This window comes from Pelodiscus sinensis, chromosome 3 (genome assembly GCF_049634645.1).
Source record: "Pelodiscus sinensis isolate JC-2024 chromosome 3, ASM4963464v1, whole genome shotgun sequence".
NCBI lineage: Eukaryota > Metazoa > Chordata > Testudines > Trionychidae > Pelodiscus > Pelodiscus sinensis.
Genome location: NC_134713.1, coordinates 84,012,045 through 84,029,040, shown reverse-complemented (window position 1 = coordinate 84,029,040; position 16,996 = coordinate 84,012,045). Strand labels below are relative to the sequence as shown.

The following is a 16,996-nucleotide window of genomic DNA, read 5'->3' as shown; positions in this document are numbered from 1 at the left end:
TGAACAGTGCTCACTGAATTGATAGCTACTTAATATTTCTTTTTATTTTTCTCATTCAATGTGTGGTCATGCATTATTTACTTCTCACCATTACTTACTCCCTTTTATCCAGACTCTGTCCTGAATATAGAATTATTAATTTCTACATGGACTTTTCTGTGGTGATCTTGAAATATTGTGAGTTTTGGCAATGCTGTGGATAAAGGCCACTAACACTAATATATTAATTTCAGTGGAAAAAAAGTATATTAACACAAATTTTAAAACATTGAGGTGAATGAAACCAGTGCTCAGTTGAGATTGTCCATGTAATATTAATTCTGCCCTCTTTTAGCAGTGTCTCAATATGCCTCTTTATTGCACATACCTATATTCTGCTAGCCGTTCTGTACATCTCTCACAGAGGTAGCGTTATTATGTCAGTGTAGTGCAGGGGTGACCAGCCTAAATCTGAGCAGGGGCTAGAATTTACCTATTCACATTGCCAAAGAGCAACAGTTCTATGTCACCAGCCCTGATCATCTCCTCACCACCACTCTCAGCACATCCCGCCCACTGGCAGCCACAGCAGTCAATGCCTCCTTCTCCTTTTCCTCCTGCCCACTGTGATCAGCTGTTTTTCAGTGGGAGATACTGAAGAGGGGACGCATGGGTGTGACAGGCTCAGTGGAGAGGTTAGGAAGTGGCAGGATCCTAGGAGAAAAGGGTCTAGGGCAGAGCTGGGGGTTGAACAGTGCTCACCCTCCGGCCCAGTGGAAAGTTGGCACCTGTAGCTCCAGCCCTGGATTTGGTACCCATGTAAGGAGCCACATATTAACTTCTGAAGAGCTGCATGTGGCTCTGGAGCCACAGTTTGGCCACCCCTGGTTTAGTGGGTGAGTTCTATTGGTAGGAGCTACATTTTAGTGTAGACCCTTACACAATCTTACGTTGACTTAATTCTGTACCAAATGTGTAGTGTAGACTGGGGCTAAATGTTGAAGTAATAGTTGGGCTTGCTTGGTAAAGGAGTGTTTTTAATATGAGAATTAAGTGGATTACTTCAGGGTGTGTGACAGAGCTATGATTATGATTTGAGAAGATTTAGGTTTTGCACTCTTTGTGTGAGAGCAAAGGAAAGAGTATGCAGAATGCATCAGTGTAATGAAGAATTGTGTGGGTTATATAAGTAGGCGAGCATAGGGCTGTTATTCCATTTCCAAGGAATCTGGCTAAGCATGTCAATTTTAGAGGCCTTTAGAAAGGTCAGTCTTTAAACTAGGGATGTAACAATACAGTCAATTAACCGATAAGCAAAGCTTATCAATTAATGCTATTGACTACATGCATTTTCTCCTTTCTCTCCCTACCGGTAAATTTTCTAGCAGGCTGGCCAGCAGCCCAGCTCAGTCCTGGCTTATACCGGCCAGGGACCTACCCCTGCTGCGGCTCTCCATATAAAGTGTATTGGGAGCGAAGCAGGCAAGCAGCCTGGCTCAGTTCTGGCTCTCGCTAGGACCAGGAGTTCAAACCCCACCTTCTGGCCCCCTAGATGGGGACTGCTTCCACCCCTGCGCTTCTGCTTCTGTATCTGAGGCAACAGTGTGGAGCAACAGGCAGCCACTCCATGAGGGGAGCTGATTTTTAAACTGGCTATGCTTGTGGACCAGCTCCCATTTGGCACCCCACACTGCTGCCTCTGATACAGAAGCAGAAGTGCAGGGGTGGAAGCAGGAATACAGAGGCAGCAGCACAGAGTGGCAGGGGGCTCCTTGGGAGTGGGGCTGGAGTGCACTGGCTTCTAGCCCTACCCTGGAGACTATAGAATAGTTGAGTAACTGGTCAAAAGTAATTAGGTTAATTGATTATTCAGTTAACCAATATTTAACATGCCTGTTTTAAACAGATGTTGTTTACACAACTTAATTGTTGTGGCACAACTGATCTACTATAATAAACTACTAACAATTGTATTTGATAGATCAAGTGCACTATTTGTGGCTTGATATGGGTGGGATAATATATGATGCTATGATTTACCTGGTTTTGAATAAATAAAATGTCAGCCTTAGTGTTAAATACACAAGAAAGTTTTTAAAATATATTCTACTACATTAGTACTAGGGATGTAAGTCACTAATCAGATAGTTGACACACTAGTTGACTAGTCGCTTCCCCCGTCCCTGCTGCCTCTAACTGAAAGAGGCAGCAAGGGGGGAGGAGAAGTGGGTGCTGGGGGAGCCAGCTTACAATCCAGCTCCCCCCAACTTCGTGGAAGGGGTAGAGGTGCAATGGTAGAGTTCCACATTTGAAATGTACAAGAGTCCCCCGCTGGCCCCAGGCTCCACGTGGTATTTCAAACTGGGGCTCTTATATGTTTCAAAGTGAAAGTGCCCTGCTGGGGCTCTTGTATGTTTCAAAGCGGAAGTGCTTCATGACCCCAGGTACCATGCCCTGTTTCAATCTTTGAAATGTACAAGAGTCCCTGCTGGGGCTCTTGAACATTTCAAAGGCAGGAGGCTGCTGGGCACTTCTGCCTTTGAAATGTAGCAACATCCCAGCTGGCTCTTGCTATATTTCAAAGGGGAAGCACCCTTTTTGACTAGTTGATTAATCTAATTTTCACGTCCCTAATTAGTAGTTAGGCTACATTAGAAAGGAGTAGGACATTACAAATGTCACTGAGATAAAGCTTGACTCTTCTTCTCTAGCACTATGGGAAAATTATGAAAGCATGTAGATTGGGCCTTTAGATGTTATGATAAAAAAAAAAAAAGAAATAGTTTGGTCACTAGTGCATCACCTTACATACTATTGATATCTTTCATATACTGCATTCAACTTTTTTATTTTCTGTTTCAGGGTAGAGTATCTGCAGCAGACACATCAATAATGCTTAATTATTAGACGGGAACATTTTATTTAATAAGAAATCAAAGATTTTGAAAACTAATTCACTATAGAATTAAATTTCTTTTGTAGAAGCCTGTTCATTGTAAAACAATTTATTAAAAATTACTCGAGTTTTCTTGGCATTTAGGGGAAAAAAATGGCTTAACTTATCAACACACATTTTTTGTTGAAGGCAGGGAGACTGTGATTTGAAATATTCAGTATCAAAATAAATCTATATAGTCCTTGTAAGCATTCTGGGAATATGTGCTTTTAATTCATGGGCGCCTATACAGGAATTTATTTAGATGGCTTCATTGTCTTTGGTATTAATGTTAATGGATTATGAAGGACGTTCCATCCATTCCTTAGAAGAATGATTGTAGGTGTTTATATGCTGGCAATAGGAGAAGAAAAAGTGTTGTAAATGGAGGAATACTTTGTGGAAAATGAGGCACTTATGAAAAGAGCTCAATTCCATTGTTGTTTTACCTGTATGTCGCAACCTTTTTAGCATGGAATATGACTCAATATTATATAACTGTTGAGAAACTAAATTTTAATAATTGCATTGATTATTGAATTCATGATATCTTATAGGCGCAGCTGGTGGATCTGAAATCTGAACTGACAGAAACTCAGGCTGAGAGAGTAGTACTGGAAAAAGAGGTGCACGATCAGCTTTTACAACTCCATGCCATTCAACTTCAGCTGCATGCCAAAACTGGTCAGAGTGTTGATTCTGGGGCAATTAAAGCAAAATTGGTGAGTATCATAGATTAAAGGAAAAAAAAATCAAACTACACTATTTTTAATCCAGGTGGTGATATGTTAATATTGTTGGCACAAATTTACTAGAACATCATCTTTGAAATAAACAAATACAGGTTGAAGCTCTCTCAACTGGGACAGTGGTCTGGCAACATACGTAGACCAGCAGGACCACAGATGATCCAGGGCTAGAGAGTCCCGGTGGAAAGATGGTGGCTGGGAGCCCTGCAGATTGGCAGGGCAGCAGACTGTGAGGAGCGGGGATGCCCAGTGGGGCTCAGAGCCTCGCGTATGGCAGTGGAACTGCCTGGCATGGCCGGGAAGCAAGTGGCCAGGCCAGGGCTGGGAGGGGAATGCTGGTGGCAGAAGGGGCCAGAAATGACCTCCCCTGGTGCAGCAAAATCCCTTATTTGGGACTGGTCAGGTCCCGAGGGTGCCAAACCAGGCAAGTGTCCAACCTGTATATTAGGGATGTTAAATTGTGGTTATCTGACTAATTGTGTAATTGATATTTGTATCGATTACATGAGTAGTTGATAAGTACTGCTCTGCAGAGCTGCAGCGGGGGTAGCTCCAGGAGCTGGCTCAAGCCGGGACTGAGAAGTCCTGGCTTGTGCTGGCTCAAGGAGCCACGTGTGCTATGGCTCTGCATTTTAAAGTAATAAGAGCTGCTTGGCCATGGCCAAGGGCTGCTACCAGAGTAGCCCCTGGGGGCAGCCATGAACAGGGGCTGCTTAGCGGCAGCCTCTGCACACGGTGAGCTTCGGCCTGCTGTGGGCACAGGCTGCTTCACAGCAGCCTCCCCTACCCTTCCCTGCTGCCTTTGATAGAGGCAGCAGCTGGGAGGTTGGGGCAGGTAGCACCATGGAGTGGTGCTGGGGGAACCTGCTTTTAAGCCAGCTCCCCACAGCACTGGCTCCTGTTCTCCCCTCCCCCACTTTACTGCCTCTCATAAAAGCAGCAGGAGCCGGGGGAGGGCAGGGGCAGAATGCATAGTCCATACTCTAGTCAGCTACAGGCAATCCCCGGGTTATGTACAAGATAGGGACTATAGGTTTGTTCTTAAGTTGAATTTGTATGTAAGTCGGAACTGGCTCCAGATTCAGCTGCTGCCACTGAAACTGACCAGGGGCTGACTACAGGAAGCCAGAGGCAGAGTTGCTCTGCCCCCAGCTTCCTGGAATCAGCCTGATCAGTTTCAACAGCTGCTGAATCTGGAGCCTGGGACAGAACAGCTGGGGCGCTGCCCGGTAGGTTCCCACAGGACCAACCCGGCAGCACCCCAGCTGCTCTACCCGAGGCATCCCGCAACAAAAGCCTGATCTGCTGGGGGGGGGGGAGCGCACTACCTGCGCCTCTTCCCCCCCCAGCAGACCAGAGAGACCCGAGCAAAGCCGCACAGGCGGAGGGACCCCGCTGCCCGTGCGGCTTTGCTCCTGTTTCCCTGGGGTGCTGGGGGAGTACCCCCCAGCAGACCAGGGAGACCCGAGCAAAGCTGCACATGCGGAGGGACCCCGCCGCCTATGTGGCTTTGCTCCTTTGCCCCCGAGCAAAGCCGCACAGGCGGCGGGATGCCGCCTGTGCGGCTTTTCTCTTGTCTCCCTGGTCTGCTGCGGGGGGTCCAGCAAAGCCGCTGAACCCCCCCAGCAGACCAGGGACACCCGAGCAAAGCCGCCGCCTGGGCGGCTTTGTTCGTTTGCCCGGGAGCAAAGCCGCCCAGGCAGCGGGACCCCTGCTGCGTGGGCGGCTTTGCTCCTGTCCCCTTGGTCTGCTGGGGGGGGGGTCCAGCAAAGCCGCTGGACCCCCCCAGCAGACCAGGGACACCCGAGTAAAGCCGCCACCTGGGCGGCTTTGCTCGTTTGCCCGGGAGCAAAGTCGCCCAGGCAGTGGGACCCCCGCCGCCTGGGCGGCTTTGCTCCTATCCCCCTGGTCTGCTGGGGGGGTCCAGCGGCTTTGCTGGACCCTCCCAGCAGACCAGGGAGACCGGGAGAAGCTTTTCTCGCCCTGGAGGACACGGGCGGCGACTTGCCGCCTGTGAGCTCCGGGGCGAGAACAGCCCCGTTTGTAAGTGCGGATCTGACATGAGTCGGATCCGCGTAAGTCGGGGACTGCCTGTACTTGCTAACATCCCTACAGTATATGTTATCTGAGTTTCCTATACTGTTTCTTGTGAAGACTGCTGACATGATCAGATAATAACAAAGTAGCCAAAGAATTACAGTACAGGCAGTCCTCGAGTTACGCGGATCTGACTTACGTCGGATCCGCAGTTACGAACGGGGCCCTCCCTCTCCCTGGTCTCCAACAGACCAGGGAGAGGAAGCAAAGCGGCGGAACTCGCGGGCAGCAGACAGCCCAGACGCGTCTGGGCTGTCCACTGCCCGCGTGCTCCGCGGCTTTGCTCTGCTTTCCTCCCCGTCCCCCTGGTCTGCAGACCAGGGGGACGGGGAGCAAAGCGGCGGAACACGCGGGCAGCGGACAGCCCAGATGCGTATGGACTGTCTGCTGCCCGCGTGCTCCGCGGCTTTGCTCCCCGTCCCCCTGGTCTGCAGACCAGGGGGACGGGGAGCAAAGCAGAGCAAAGCCTCGGAGCCTGGGGTTCTTAAGTTGAATCTGTATGTAAGTCGGAACTGGCGTCCAGATTCAGCTGCTGTTGAAACTGATCAGTTTCAGCAGCTGCTGAATCTGGACGCCAGTTCCGACTTACATACAGATTCAACTTAAGAACAAACCTACAGTCCCTATATTGTACGTAACCCGGGGACTGCCTGTAGTGAGAAAAAGAACTTGATAATTTCAAAGAAAATTTATTAAAGTTCTGCAATAGGAAAAAATTAAGATTGTGCTCTTTTGTTTCCGTAGTACATAAATAAGTTCAGAGTTGGTGTTTTAATTTTTGAAATATTGAAAATTTAAAATTTTTACAGAAGGCTTTCTTTGAAGAATGCAGACACACCACTAGGCAGTTTTCTTTTAATTGAAGGGTGAAGGAAGTTTGAAACTCAAGGTTTTGTAAACAGGGTTTTTTTAGTTCTGTGTCAGGTAAACTCGTCAATGTGAAAATCACTTTTCAATCAAGTATAAGTTTCTTGGACTTAAAGCTAACAGTGTGTTCCTAGGGTAGAAAAACCTGAACTTTTAATGTGAAAAATAAACATGTCTTTAAAAAATAATCCGGACTTCTTTTAGCATTGTAAGTAAGCCAAAAAGAGTAAATACCCATTCTTCCTCCTCCATTCCACCTTTCCGTGGTGTGGGTTACTACTAGAGACAAGACTGAAACTGTTAAGCTCCTTCTTCAGATTATTCCGAAATAATGTAATGTGTGTCTACTCTACAGACCTTTATTTTTAAATAATCTTGAGCTGGAAGATGTCTTATTCCAACTCATAACTCTCATTTCAGGAGAAGTAAGGGAAGTCAAAGGAAGACTGTTCTTCCTTCAACTTCCTGCTGTGTAGACAGTGCCAAACCGATTTAAGCTATTTTGACTTCAGCTACGCAATTGACGGAGCTGAAGTTGCATAGCTTAATTCGACTTTAGCCCTGCTGTGTAGATGTGCCCTTATTGTTTAATTCAATACATCATCGGGAAAGATTGCATATGCCACTGGTGATTTGTAAAACATATTTTGAGAATCTATTTGACAAACGGCACCACAGAGCCACTTTTTTTTACTGTTAGTCTCCTGTGGATTTTAACTGGTGATCTAAACAAGAAAGTGTAGATGTTAAAATGCATTTATTTAAGTAAATGTGTAACTGCTGAAATTTTCAGTGGTTACGTGCAGGGAAGCAGGTTTGCAGGGGCGCTGGCTGTCCTCGCCCACCACTCACCAACCTCTTCGCAGTGCTGGGCACAGAAATCACCTCCCCACGAGTACTGGGAGCCTGCATATGTAACCCATTAGCCCAGACTCATTGGTTAACCTGTACACGGTTACACCCTTAGAAGAGAGGTTATTTTTGATTACTAATCACAGCTAGCATGGATTCAGAGTGAAGTATGGACAGAATTTTAACAAATAGACTATGAAGAATTATTTTTATTTTATATGCTTTGCAGGACTCTGACATGGTTTCTGAACATAGTTTTAACTCTCTGTAACTCCTTCAACTCTTAAGCCATGTTTGGATATGGTTATGTTGAAAATTGTTTCTCTAACAAATCCAAACTGTAAATTCTCAACGTATATGAAATGTGTTCCACTTACCTTCATGCATATTAAAATACAGAAATCCTAGAAGACAGAATAAAGCAAACTCAAAAGATAAGGCTAGATTTGTAATGAGTACAATTTCAACATAAGTACATCTCTAAATAATAGGAGAGTTTGTACCTTAGTTCTAATTAAGATAGACATATTTGTAGCTGTAGCAAACAACTATAATATTTTTCCATCTAGGTTAGGCAGAGTTTTTTTAAATAGACAAGCTTAAGAATCTATCTATTTTGAAGTTTTACTCATTAAAACTCTAGGCTGATATTTTGTCTTTGATTGAATATGGTCCCTTATCTCATTCCCCTTCTTATAAACTACAAGGTTTATCTATTCAATTTGATTTTCTCTATCTTCTGATGTTTCATAGATGTTTAGTGGAGACTGATCTTTGCATTTATTTCTATGGCATTTTCTGAAAATTCAGTTTGCCACAGTTTGCCAGTTTTTCTGACTATGGAATCATTTTCTTCTTTGTTAAGTCTGTCCTTTCTGTGGATGAGTTGGTAAGTATGCAAATTGCCTTTATTTGTATTTACGATGATGTTTTTGTTTTGTGTGGCAGTATAAGTACTGGTCTTTAAGACTAGAAAAACACATCTGGCTGGCTTTCGTCCCCACACCTTCATCCCGCTGCCAGTTGGCCATAAAACTGATATTGTTGACAATTTTTCATTTTGGTGCCTTTCTTTTCAAGCCTGTGCATGTCTGTATTTGTTTGTTTCTGGGTGTTGCAATTCTTTTGGGATGATATGATCCGGTAACTTATGAAAATCTGAATATTGAGTTTGCTACATAGAAGTAAAATCTGAAACTATTAAGAATTTATTTAAAAATAACAATATCCAGCATGTTATAAGCAACAATATTTATACCTTATCAATTTTTTCTGGTAAGATGTCAGTTTTCATATATTCCCCGCTCTCATCAATTCCTTTTATGTGTGTGCGCGCGCGTGTTGTTTTTAATGTAAATTTCCTATATGTTAACACTCCTTTAGTGCCTAAAATACATAAGCTTAACTGTATGTGTCATAGTGGTGCAGACTTATGACTTTCACCTCTTAAACTTTGTAAGTTATAGACTTAAAGATTTTTAAATAAATTCTGTGTAAATAATTAGGGATGTTAGCTATCAGGTAATAGAATAGTCGACTAATTGCATGAATTCTTAGTGGTTAGTCAACTATTCTGAAGCCCACGGGGGTGGTAACCAGTGCAGTCCAGCCCCAGTCCCAGGGAACCTCCTGTGACCCCCTGTTGCTGCCTATGTATCAGAGGCAGCAGTATGGGGTGCTAGGTGGGAGCTGGTCTGCGAGGCGAGCCAGTTTATAAACCAGATCCTCGCGCAGACCAGCTGCCTGGGCCACTGCAGACAAGGGCTGCTTAGCGCGATGCAGAGCAGCCTTTGCCTGCAGCAAGCCTGGGCCCACTATAGGCAGAGGCAGCAGCACAGGCGGCGAGGAGGCAAGAAGCACTGCAGAGACCAGCTCATGCTCTCGCCCCTGCTTGCTGCCTTTGATAGAGAGGCAGTAAGGGGAGGGGGAAAATGTGAATAGTTAACTAGATTAACCGATAAGCCTAGGCTTATCAGTTAGTCGACTACTCACTTACATCCATAAAATTTTATTGATATTGATTTGTGCCTTATAGCTGCTGCTAAAATTTGTTTTATCTATTGAAAAATGTTAAGTAATTGAGATAATTTTGAGTATAACTTCATTTTTTAACATTCTCTATATTAAGCATATTTTTTCTGCTTTAAGGATTGTTAATTATCATATAAATAAGGGAAAGCAGTATCTGCTTATATAGACATAACTGGCTGAAGTATTCTTACAAATCAGGGCTCTACCCTTTTCATCTTAACTTACAGGGCTCGCCGAGCGGCGGCTAGGCCTGCTCGCCAGCCGCGCGGTTCTGCGCATGCGCAGATCACTCCGCACTGGCTCTTCCGGGGTGTAATCTTCTCGCCACAGGCAAATAGATTACACTATTTGTCGAGCCCTGTTAACTCAGTACATTTTTTGTTAAGAATTAGCCATTTTCTAATGATTTGTTGTAAGTTGTGGTTGGATTTTTTTTTTAAACCACACAGTATCATTCATTGTTATGATGATAAATAGTTTTTATCTAGCGTGTGAATTTTCAATGCTCCAAATTGAAAGTGTATATTTTTACATGCCACTTAAATAATGGGCAGTGTTATTTATATTAGAGGGTAGCATTGTTTGCTTAAGGTTCAGTTCCAATTTTCATTTTAACTTTATTTTTCCAATTGCAAATAACTTTGTCTTACTAGCTTGTTCTGAAAGTAATTTTCTAGCTTTTGGCACAGGCCAGAGGAGAAATTTTGGGATGAAAATTTGAACATATTTTTTTGCTTCTATTTGTGTTCCATTATTTCTTGTTTGTTTTGGGAAGAAATATTTTTCTCTGAGTGCTTGTTCATGTGCCTTCCAGTCAGGAGTGTGCACGCACATGTGCATTGTTGCAGGAAGATTTTTCTCCTAGCAGCTAGCTGTAGGGTGGGCATGGGTGCCTCCTGGAGTTGCACCCTGCTGACACCGCCTTCCACTCCAAACTCCTTCTTGCCACCATGCTTTGCTGTTGTTTCGATGAGTGCAGCAGCAGTCTGTTTACAGCATTCTTTTTTTCTAGTGCTAATTAGTTTTTGTTAGTGAATAGCTTAGAGTTAGATTATATTTCCTTCCTCCCCTCCAGTCCTTCTGACTCCAGCTGGGTTGAGTGCCATGTTGCTCTAATTTGCACCTAGGAATCAACCTGCATACACTCAGCTGGATCGGGGGGTCATGGGTAATGGCACAAAGATAATTTAAAGCTACTTTTATGTCTCCCATTCTGAACTGTGCCATGCATTTCTTCATCATATTTAAGGATTGGAACAGTATATGTACTATGCTGAACTACTGCACAATACAATCTCTTTATCAATCATATAACATGATAATTTAGGAGAAGAGAAATATACTAATCTTTATCATATAAGGTGCACCCCCTTCTGATAACTATCTGTGGCCATACTAATATGAAAATACCTGTGGCTGGAAACTGGTTGGGCCAAACCATGTCTAACTTCTTACATCAGCTCAGATTTCATAGGTAGGTTTCTACCAAATTCATAGTCCATTTTGGTCAATTTCATAGACAGAGGATTTTTTAAAATAGTAAATGTCATTATTTCATCTATTTAAATGTTGTAATTATAGGAGTCCTAACCCCCAAAAAGGAGTTGTGTGTGTGTGTGTGTGTCACAGAGTTATTGTAGGGGTGTTGCAATACTGCTACCCTTATTTCTGTGCCTCCGGAGAGAAATCCAGCTTTGAAGTCACAGCTTCTGCCAGCAGCAGCACAGAAGAAAGGATGGTATGGTGAGGTATGGCCATCCTTCCTTCTGTGCTGCTGCTGCATAGCTGGGCCCTCAGCAGTCACCATTCTCTGGCCGCCCAGCTCTAAAGGCAGCAGCTCAGAAGTAGGGGTGACAGTTTATGATTTACCACCATTACTTCTATATTGCTGCTGATGGTGTGCTGTCTTCAGAGCTGGGTGCCTGGCCAATAGCTGCAGCTCTCTGGCTACTCAGTTCTGAAGGCAGCACAGAATTATGGGTGACAATACCTCCACCACTCTAAAATAACCTTGAGATCCCCTTTCAATGCCCTTTTGCATCAGGACCCCCAATTTGAGAAACACTGGTGTTCCTCATTAAAACAGTATAGCATAGGGTAAAAGCACATAAAAGACCAGATTTTAAGGGGAGAGACCAAAATTCACGGTCTGTGATATGTTTTATGTGAATTTGGTAGGGTCCTATTTATAGGACAGTGAAGTTTTAAGCTGCAGGGCTACGTCTAGACTGGCATGATTTTCCGCAAATGCTTTTAACGGAAAAGTTTTCCGTTAAAAGCATTTGTGGAAAAGAGTGTATAGATTGGCCTGGAGCACTGATTTCTTACATGAGATCATCAGTGTTCTTGTGGAAATTCAAGCGGCCAGTGTAGACAGCTGGCAAGTTTTTCCGCAAAAGCAGCCCAGGTGTGTTACTGATGGTTGTAATAACTATAAAACTGGTGTCTCTGTGTGGTTTTTAGTGTCTAGCAGAGTTATAATGTTATTTTGTTTTCATATATTTAAAATACAATTTGATGTGAGTTTCAGTTACACTGGGCTGTAATTAACGGATGATACCTGGTTTCACTATGAGTTGGTAGATGACAACCAAGTGGTGCAGTTCATTGGGATTTTCCTCCCCGCACAGGAATGCATATAGGCTATCTGTGACGGGGTGAATCACAGAGATCCCCTTGAGACTGTCACTTGATATGCTGATCTTACCACTGAGTCCGCTTTTCTGCCTTCTGGGGTGCTCCACCATCCTGTCCTGCTGGGTCAGAAGCTCTGGTCTTCCCCAGCAAAGGTACAGCGTTGGGGTAACAGCTTCCCCAGCAGAGTAATGCAAACACTGATGATAGCTTAGTTCTATGAGGGCTAAGTTACAGGGACTTGACAGCACCCAGGCGCACAGCCCCAAATAGAGACCAAAATCCCCAGTATCTCCATCTTACTTTGTAAAATTTTACAAATAGGAAGATCATAAAGTTCTCTCTCTCTTTATCAGTGAAAGAGATATGTATGCACAGCTGTTGGTCCCTCCCCTCCCACACACACACACCTTCCCAGTAACAATTATTTACACTGGGTTTGATAATAAACAGGTGATTGTATTAAATATAAAAAGTAGGATTTAAGTGATTTTAAGTGGTGACAGGTCAAAGTAAGTTACTAAGCTAAAATAACACATGCCAGCTAAAATAACACATACCAGCTAAGCCTAATACATAGAAATTGTTACAAAATATAATTCCCCATCCTAGACCTTATTTCAGGTAAAATTCTTCAAGCCATAACTTATCTTATCTCTGATCTGGGTCTAACAGCTTCTCTCCTTGTTAGTGTTCTTTGTTTCCGGATCTCTTCATGTGTCCTCTTGTGTAGAGGAGTGGTTTGTGAAGCCAGCTGAAAACCCTCATTATTTGCTCACCATCCCTTATAGAATTTCCCCAGAGGGAATCCTTTGTTCCATTCTTCCGTTCTGTCCCCTTCTCCCCTCTCCTGGAGGAGTACCAAATTCAAGATGTATTCCAGCACCAGGTGGCATGATCACGTGTCTTTTTAGGATCAACCACAGTCTGGGCTTACAGGAAAAACAAAAGTTCATACTCATGAGCACAGTGCCATTAAGTTTAAGAACCATTAATGGCTTTCACTAAAAGACTTAGTTGAATAAGCAGGTTTACACTTTATATTTCTAACTTCACATACAAAAATGATACATGCACAGAAATAGAATATGCACATTCAGTGGATTACAACAAGAGGTTACATGCTGCATTTTGCATAAAGCATATTTGAGTTATACATATTCATATTCAAAAACCTATTTCCATAAAAATATGGAGATTTAGCATTACAACACAGGAGTGAATATGAGGTATCATCAAACAATTACAACGCATATCTGAGGGGATTCACATGCTGAAAGAAGTCTTTTTGAACCCTCTTTTCTGACCTTCAAACAACCTCCCAACTTTGCCAAGTTCATCAGAAGTAAGCTCCCAAGACACTAGGACACACCAAACTCTGCAGCAAAACCTGCAGACCTATATTCAGTGCTGCGATGATCAGGACCCTCCAAAACACGCTTTTGAAGATCCAAGGGTCCTGTAATGCCTATCATGTCATATGGTGTACCTCCACAGTGCATGAAATGCTCCAACACAACCTCTGCAGGTAATACCAGATAAGCACTCTGCTCTCAGATGAACTTATTGAAAAGTTATAAAAGACAAAAATAACCTGCTACATAAGGACAAATACTTTTCACAAAGAGATCACTTCACACTTGTACAAATATGGGATATGTTCAGATAATTGCAACCCAGTGTAATTGATGCTAATACGAATTTGTATTTTAAATATATGATAAAATACTATATGCACATTTTACTGAAATTTTTATATGAATTTCAATAAAAAAATTACCAAAGGAAATAATAGTACATGTAGTGGACCCTATTACTACTCAACATTTCTGCTATGATTTATTTTCATTATGTGTAAGTAATCATAAGCTGCCTTCATTTTGAAGTGTTTCTCTAAAATAATAGCAATCAGAGTTGATCAGATTATAGCTCCTACCTGTGCTTTGAGTTAGAAGAATATATAATTATCTTTTCCTTCGAATGATGCCCCCACGGGTGTTCCATTGTTGGTAACGGGTCGCCTGGAGCCGCAGATCAGAGCCTTGCAAAGCAGTTTTCCCCACTGAGCCGCATGTGCAGGAGGTGTCTCACGATGCTTCCACCTGAGTGTGCTAGTAGCACGGCTCAGCCCCTCCCTTTCAGTACCTCTTTAACTGCTCTCATCAGCAGACGGAGCTTCAGCATCTCCCTGTCAGCCTGTTATGTCACGTAAGATTTCACAGTTACCATTTAGATAATTAGTTGTAATTTACCAAAAAAAAAACCCCAAAAACCCATAAACATTTTTTCCCTTCAAGGGATTTGAACGCGGCTTTGCTACTCGGGGCATTGTGAACCAGGCTTCTCCCGGGTCATCCCCTTTCTCTCAAAAAGAGAGAGAGAAGGGTGTCTGGCTGATGAGTCTTGCCCACATGCTCAGGGTTTAGCTGATCGCCATATTTGGAGTCGGGAAGGAATTTTCCTCCAGGGTAGATTGGCAGAGGCCCTGGAGGTTTTTCGCCTTCCTCTGTAGCATGGGGTACAGATCACAGCTGGAGGATTCTCTGCATCTTGGGGTCTTCAAAGTATTTGAAGGCTTCAATATCTGAGATATAGGTGAGAGGATTATTCTAGGAGGGGTGGGTGAGATTCTGTGGCCTGCACTGTGCAGGGAGTCAGACTAGATGATCATAATGGTCCCTTCTGACCTTTAAGTCTATGAGTCTATGAGAAGGAAAAGGAAATAAAGAAGTAGCACCTCAGACAACTGAATATGTCATGCTCCTCAGTCTTAAAAAAATGTGTAGAGTTCCAGGAGCCCATGCAAGTGTCAGATGGCCACACGCTATGCATACAGTGCTTGGGAAAACCCTTGCACCACAAAAATGTTACCACTGTTCCTCCCTCATGGTGAGAGCCAGAAAGGACAAAGAGCTCCACCTCAGGATAAAGCTTTATTTGATAAAGCTTTGAGGCACAGAATGTCTCCCGACCACAAGACTCGCCTCAAAAAAGAGCCACTTTCCGCCCCCCAGAAAAACTTCAAAAAAGAGAGCCTTACCTTCACTCTCTCTTACCCCTTCCACCTCTCCAAGAAGCAGGGGAGAGACATGGCACCTCGGGGACCTCCGCTACCAAAGTGGCTGGGAGAGCCTGCGTGCTAGCACCTGGACTGGTATGCACTTCCTTGGTGCTGGCAGAAGCCCAAGAGTGCTCCATACCTGCGGCACTGCATGAAAACCAGGAACTGCAAAAAGCTGCAGCGCTGCAAGAAAAAGTGGCTTGCTCATTTGAAGCGACACCGGCTCCAAAAGTGCCACATGCTCATGCACCTGTGCCAATGATGCACACAGACCCACTGCTAAGGCGGGCAGCGCCTGAGATGCCACAGTCAACCCTGATAACCAGAGCAGACATCAGCATTCATGCCCTCCTTCTGCATGTCTGTCACCTGCAATGTCTTCAGCCTGGGGTTCTCTTCACATACTAAAATCTCCGCTATTGTCTCACTGCAGTCCTTTGCTTGATGATGACCAGATGACTGCATGCTGTGAAGAGAATGCATCACCGCCAGGGTCACGCTCATACCATTACAGATTAGGAACGTATCAGAACCCTTGGTACCCACAGTGGGCTTACCCACCGTACCTTACCCTCCTCAGTGGGCACCTTGGGAACACTGGGACCCATATAGACGCTGGTCCTCAATTCACTCTACACAGGCAAGAAGAGGCTTGCCTCCTACCCGATCCCTTCCTCCTACAGAAGACTCAGAGGAGGAGAAGGATCAGATACCTGACAAAGTTCCAGACTCTCATGCACTTGACGCGTTCCCAGCAGATAATTCTCCATCACTGCCAGATGACGTGGTCATACCATCTGACACTTCCCCAATGGATGATCTTAAGCAATTTGAAGGGTTATTTAAAAGAGTGGCAGCAAGCCGACAAGTCTCTCTCCAAGAAGTGCAGGAGAAACAGCACCACTTGTTAAAAAATCTGCACCCTACATTACATGGGAAGATTGCCTTAACTATAGACAAGGCAATTGTGGAAACATCAGATGAGTGATGGAAAACACCTGCATCTAGTCAGCCTATCAGCTAAAGGGTGGACAGAAAATACTTTGGTCCTCCAAAAGACATGGAATTTCTGTTCATGCACCACCAAGCGAACTCCTTGGTTGTGGAATCAGCCCAGCAGAGATCCAAAGTGTCACAGAATAGGTCGGGTAATCAAGACAAGGACCATAAAAAGTTAGAGCTCTGCAGCATTCTTCCACACTGCAATTGAGACTCGCAAATTACTCTGTTCTTTTGGCAAACCACGATTTTGACAGCTATTCAAAATTGGGTGATTTCATGGACCACCTCCCTGAGTCAAAAAGACCCGTCCTCAAAGCAATATTTCGTGAGGGTCATACGATTGCCCACACCTCCCTACAAACAGCGTTGGATATCACCAATACTGCAGCTAGGGCAACAGCTACAGCAGTGGTAATGCGCAGGGCCTCTCGTGTTTCCCCGGAACTTCAGTCCAAAGTAGAAGACCCACCAATTGATAAATTGAAGTTTGCAGCTAAAACAGATGAGATTCTGCACACCAGTAAAGATTCAAGATCCACGCTCCACACTTTGGGCATGTACACCCCACCCTACAGGCATAAACGATAAACTCCTTATAACTGCAACAGATACAGACAGTATAATTGACTACCACAGAGACCCTATGAAGATACCAGGCTGAGACAGCGGGCACAGAGAAGGCGCTCCAACCAGTGTCCCCCCTTTACCAACCAACCCACAAAGCAGCAGATTTGAGGGTGTGGTTAAGAGTCTGCAAAACCTCCCTCACGATCCAATGCTGATGCAACA

General features: G+C 44.2%; 1 protein-coding gene across 1 annotated transcript in view; it reads left to right on the top strand.

Moving 5' to 3' along the window:
* Positions 1–16,996, top strand: part of GOPC (golgi associated PDZ and coiled-coil motif containing) — a 58,379-nt gene that overhangs the window by 24,365 nt on the left and 17,018 nt on the right. The window contains exon 2 of the mRNA XM_075924046.1: positions 3,472–3,636. Within this exon, the coding sequence (XP_075780161.1) occupies positions 3,472–3,636 (165 nt within the window). The remainder of the gene's footprint in view (positions 1–3,471; positions 3,637–16,996) is intronic.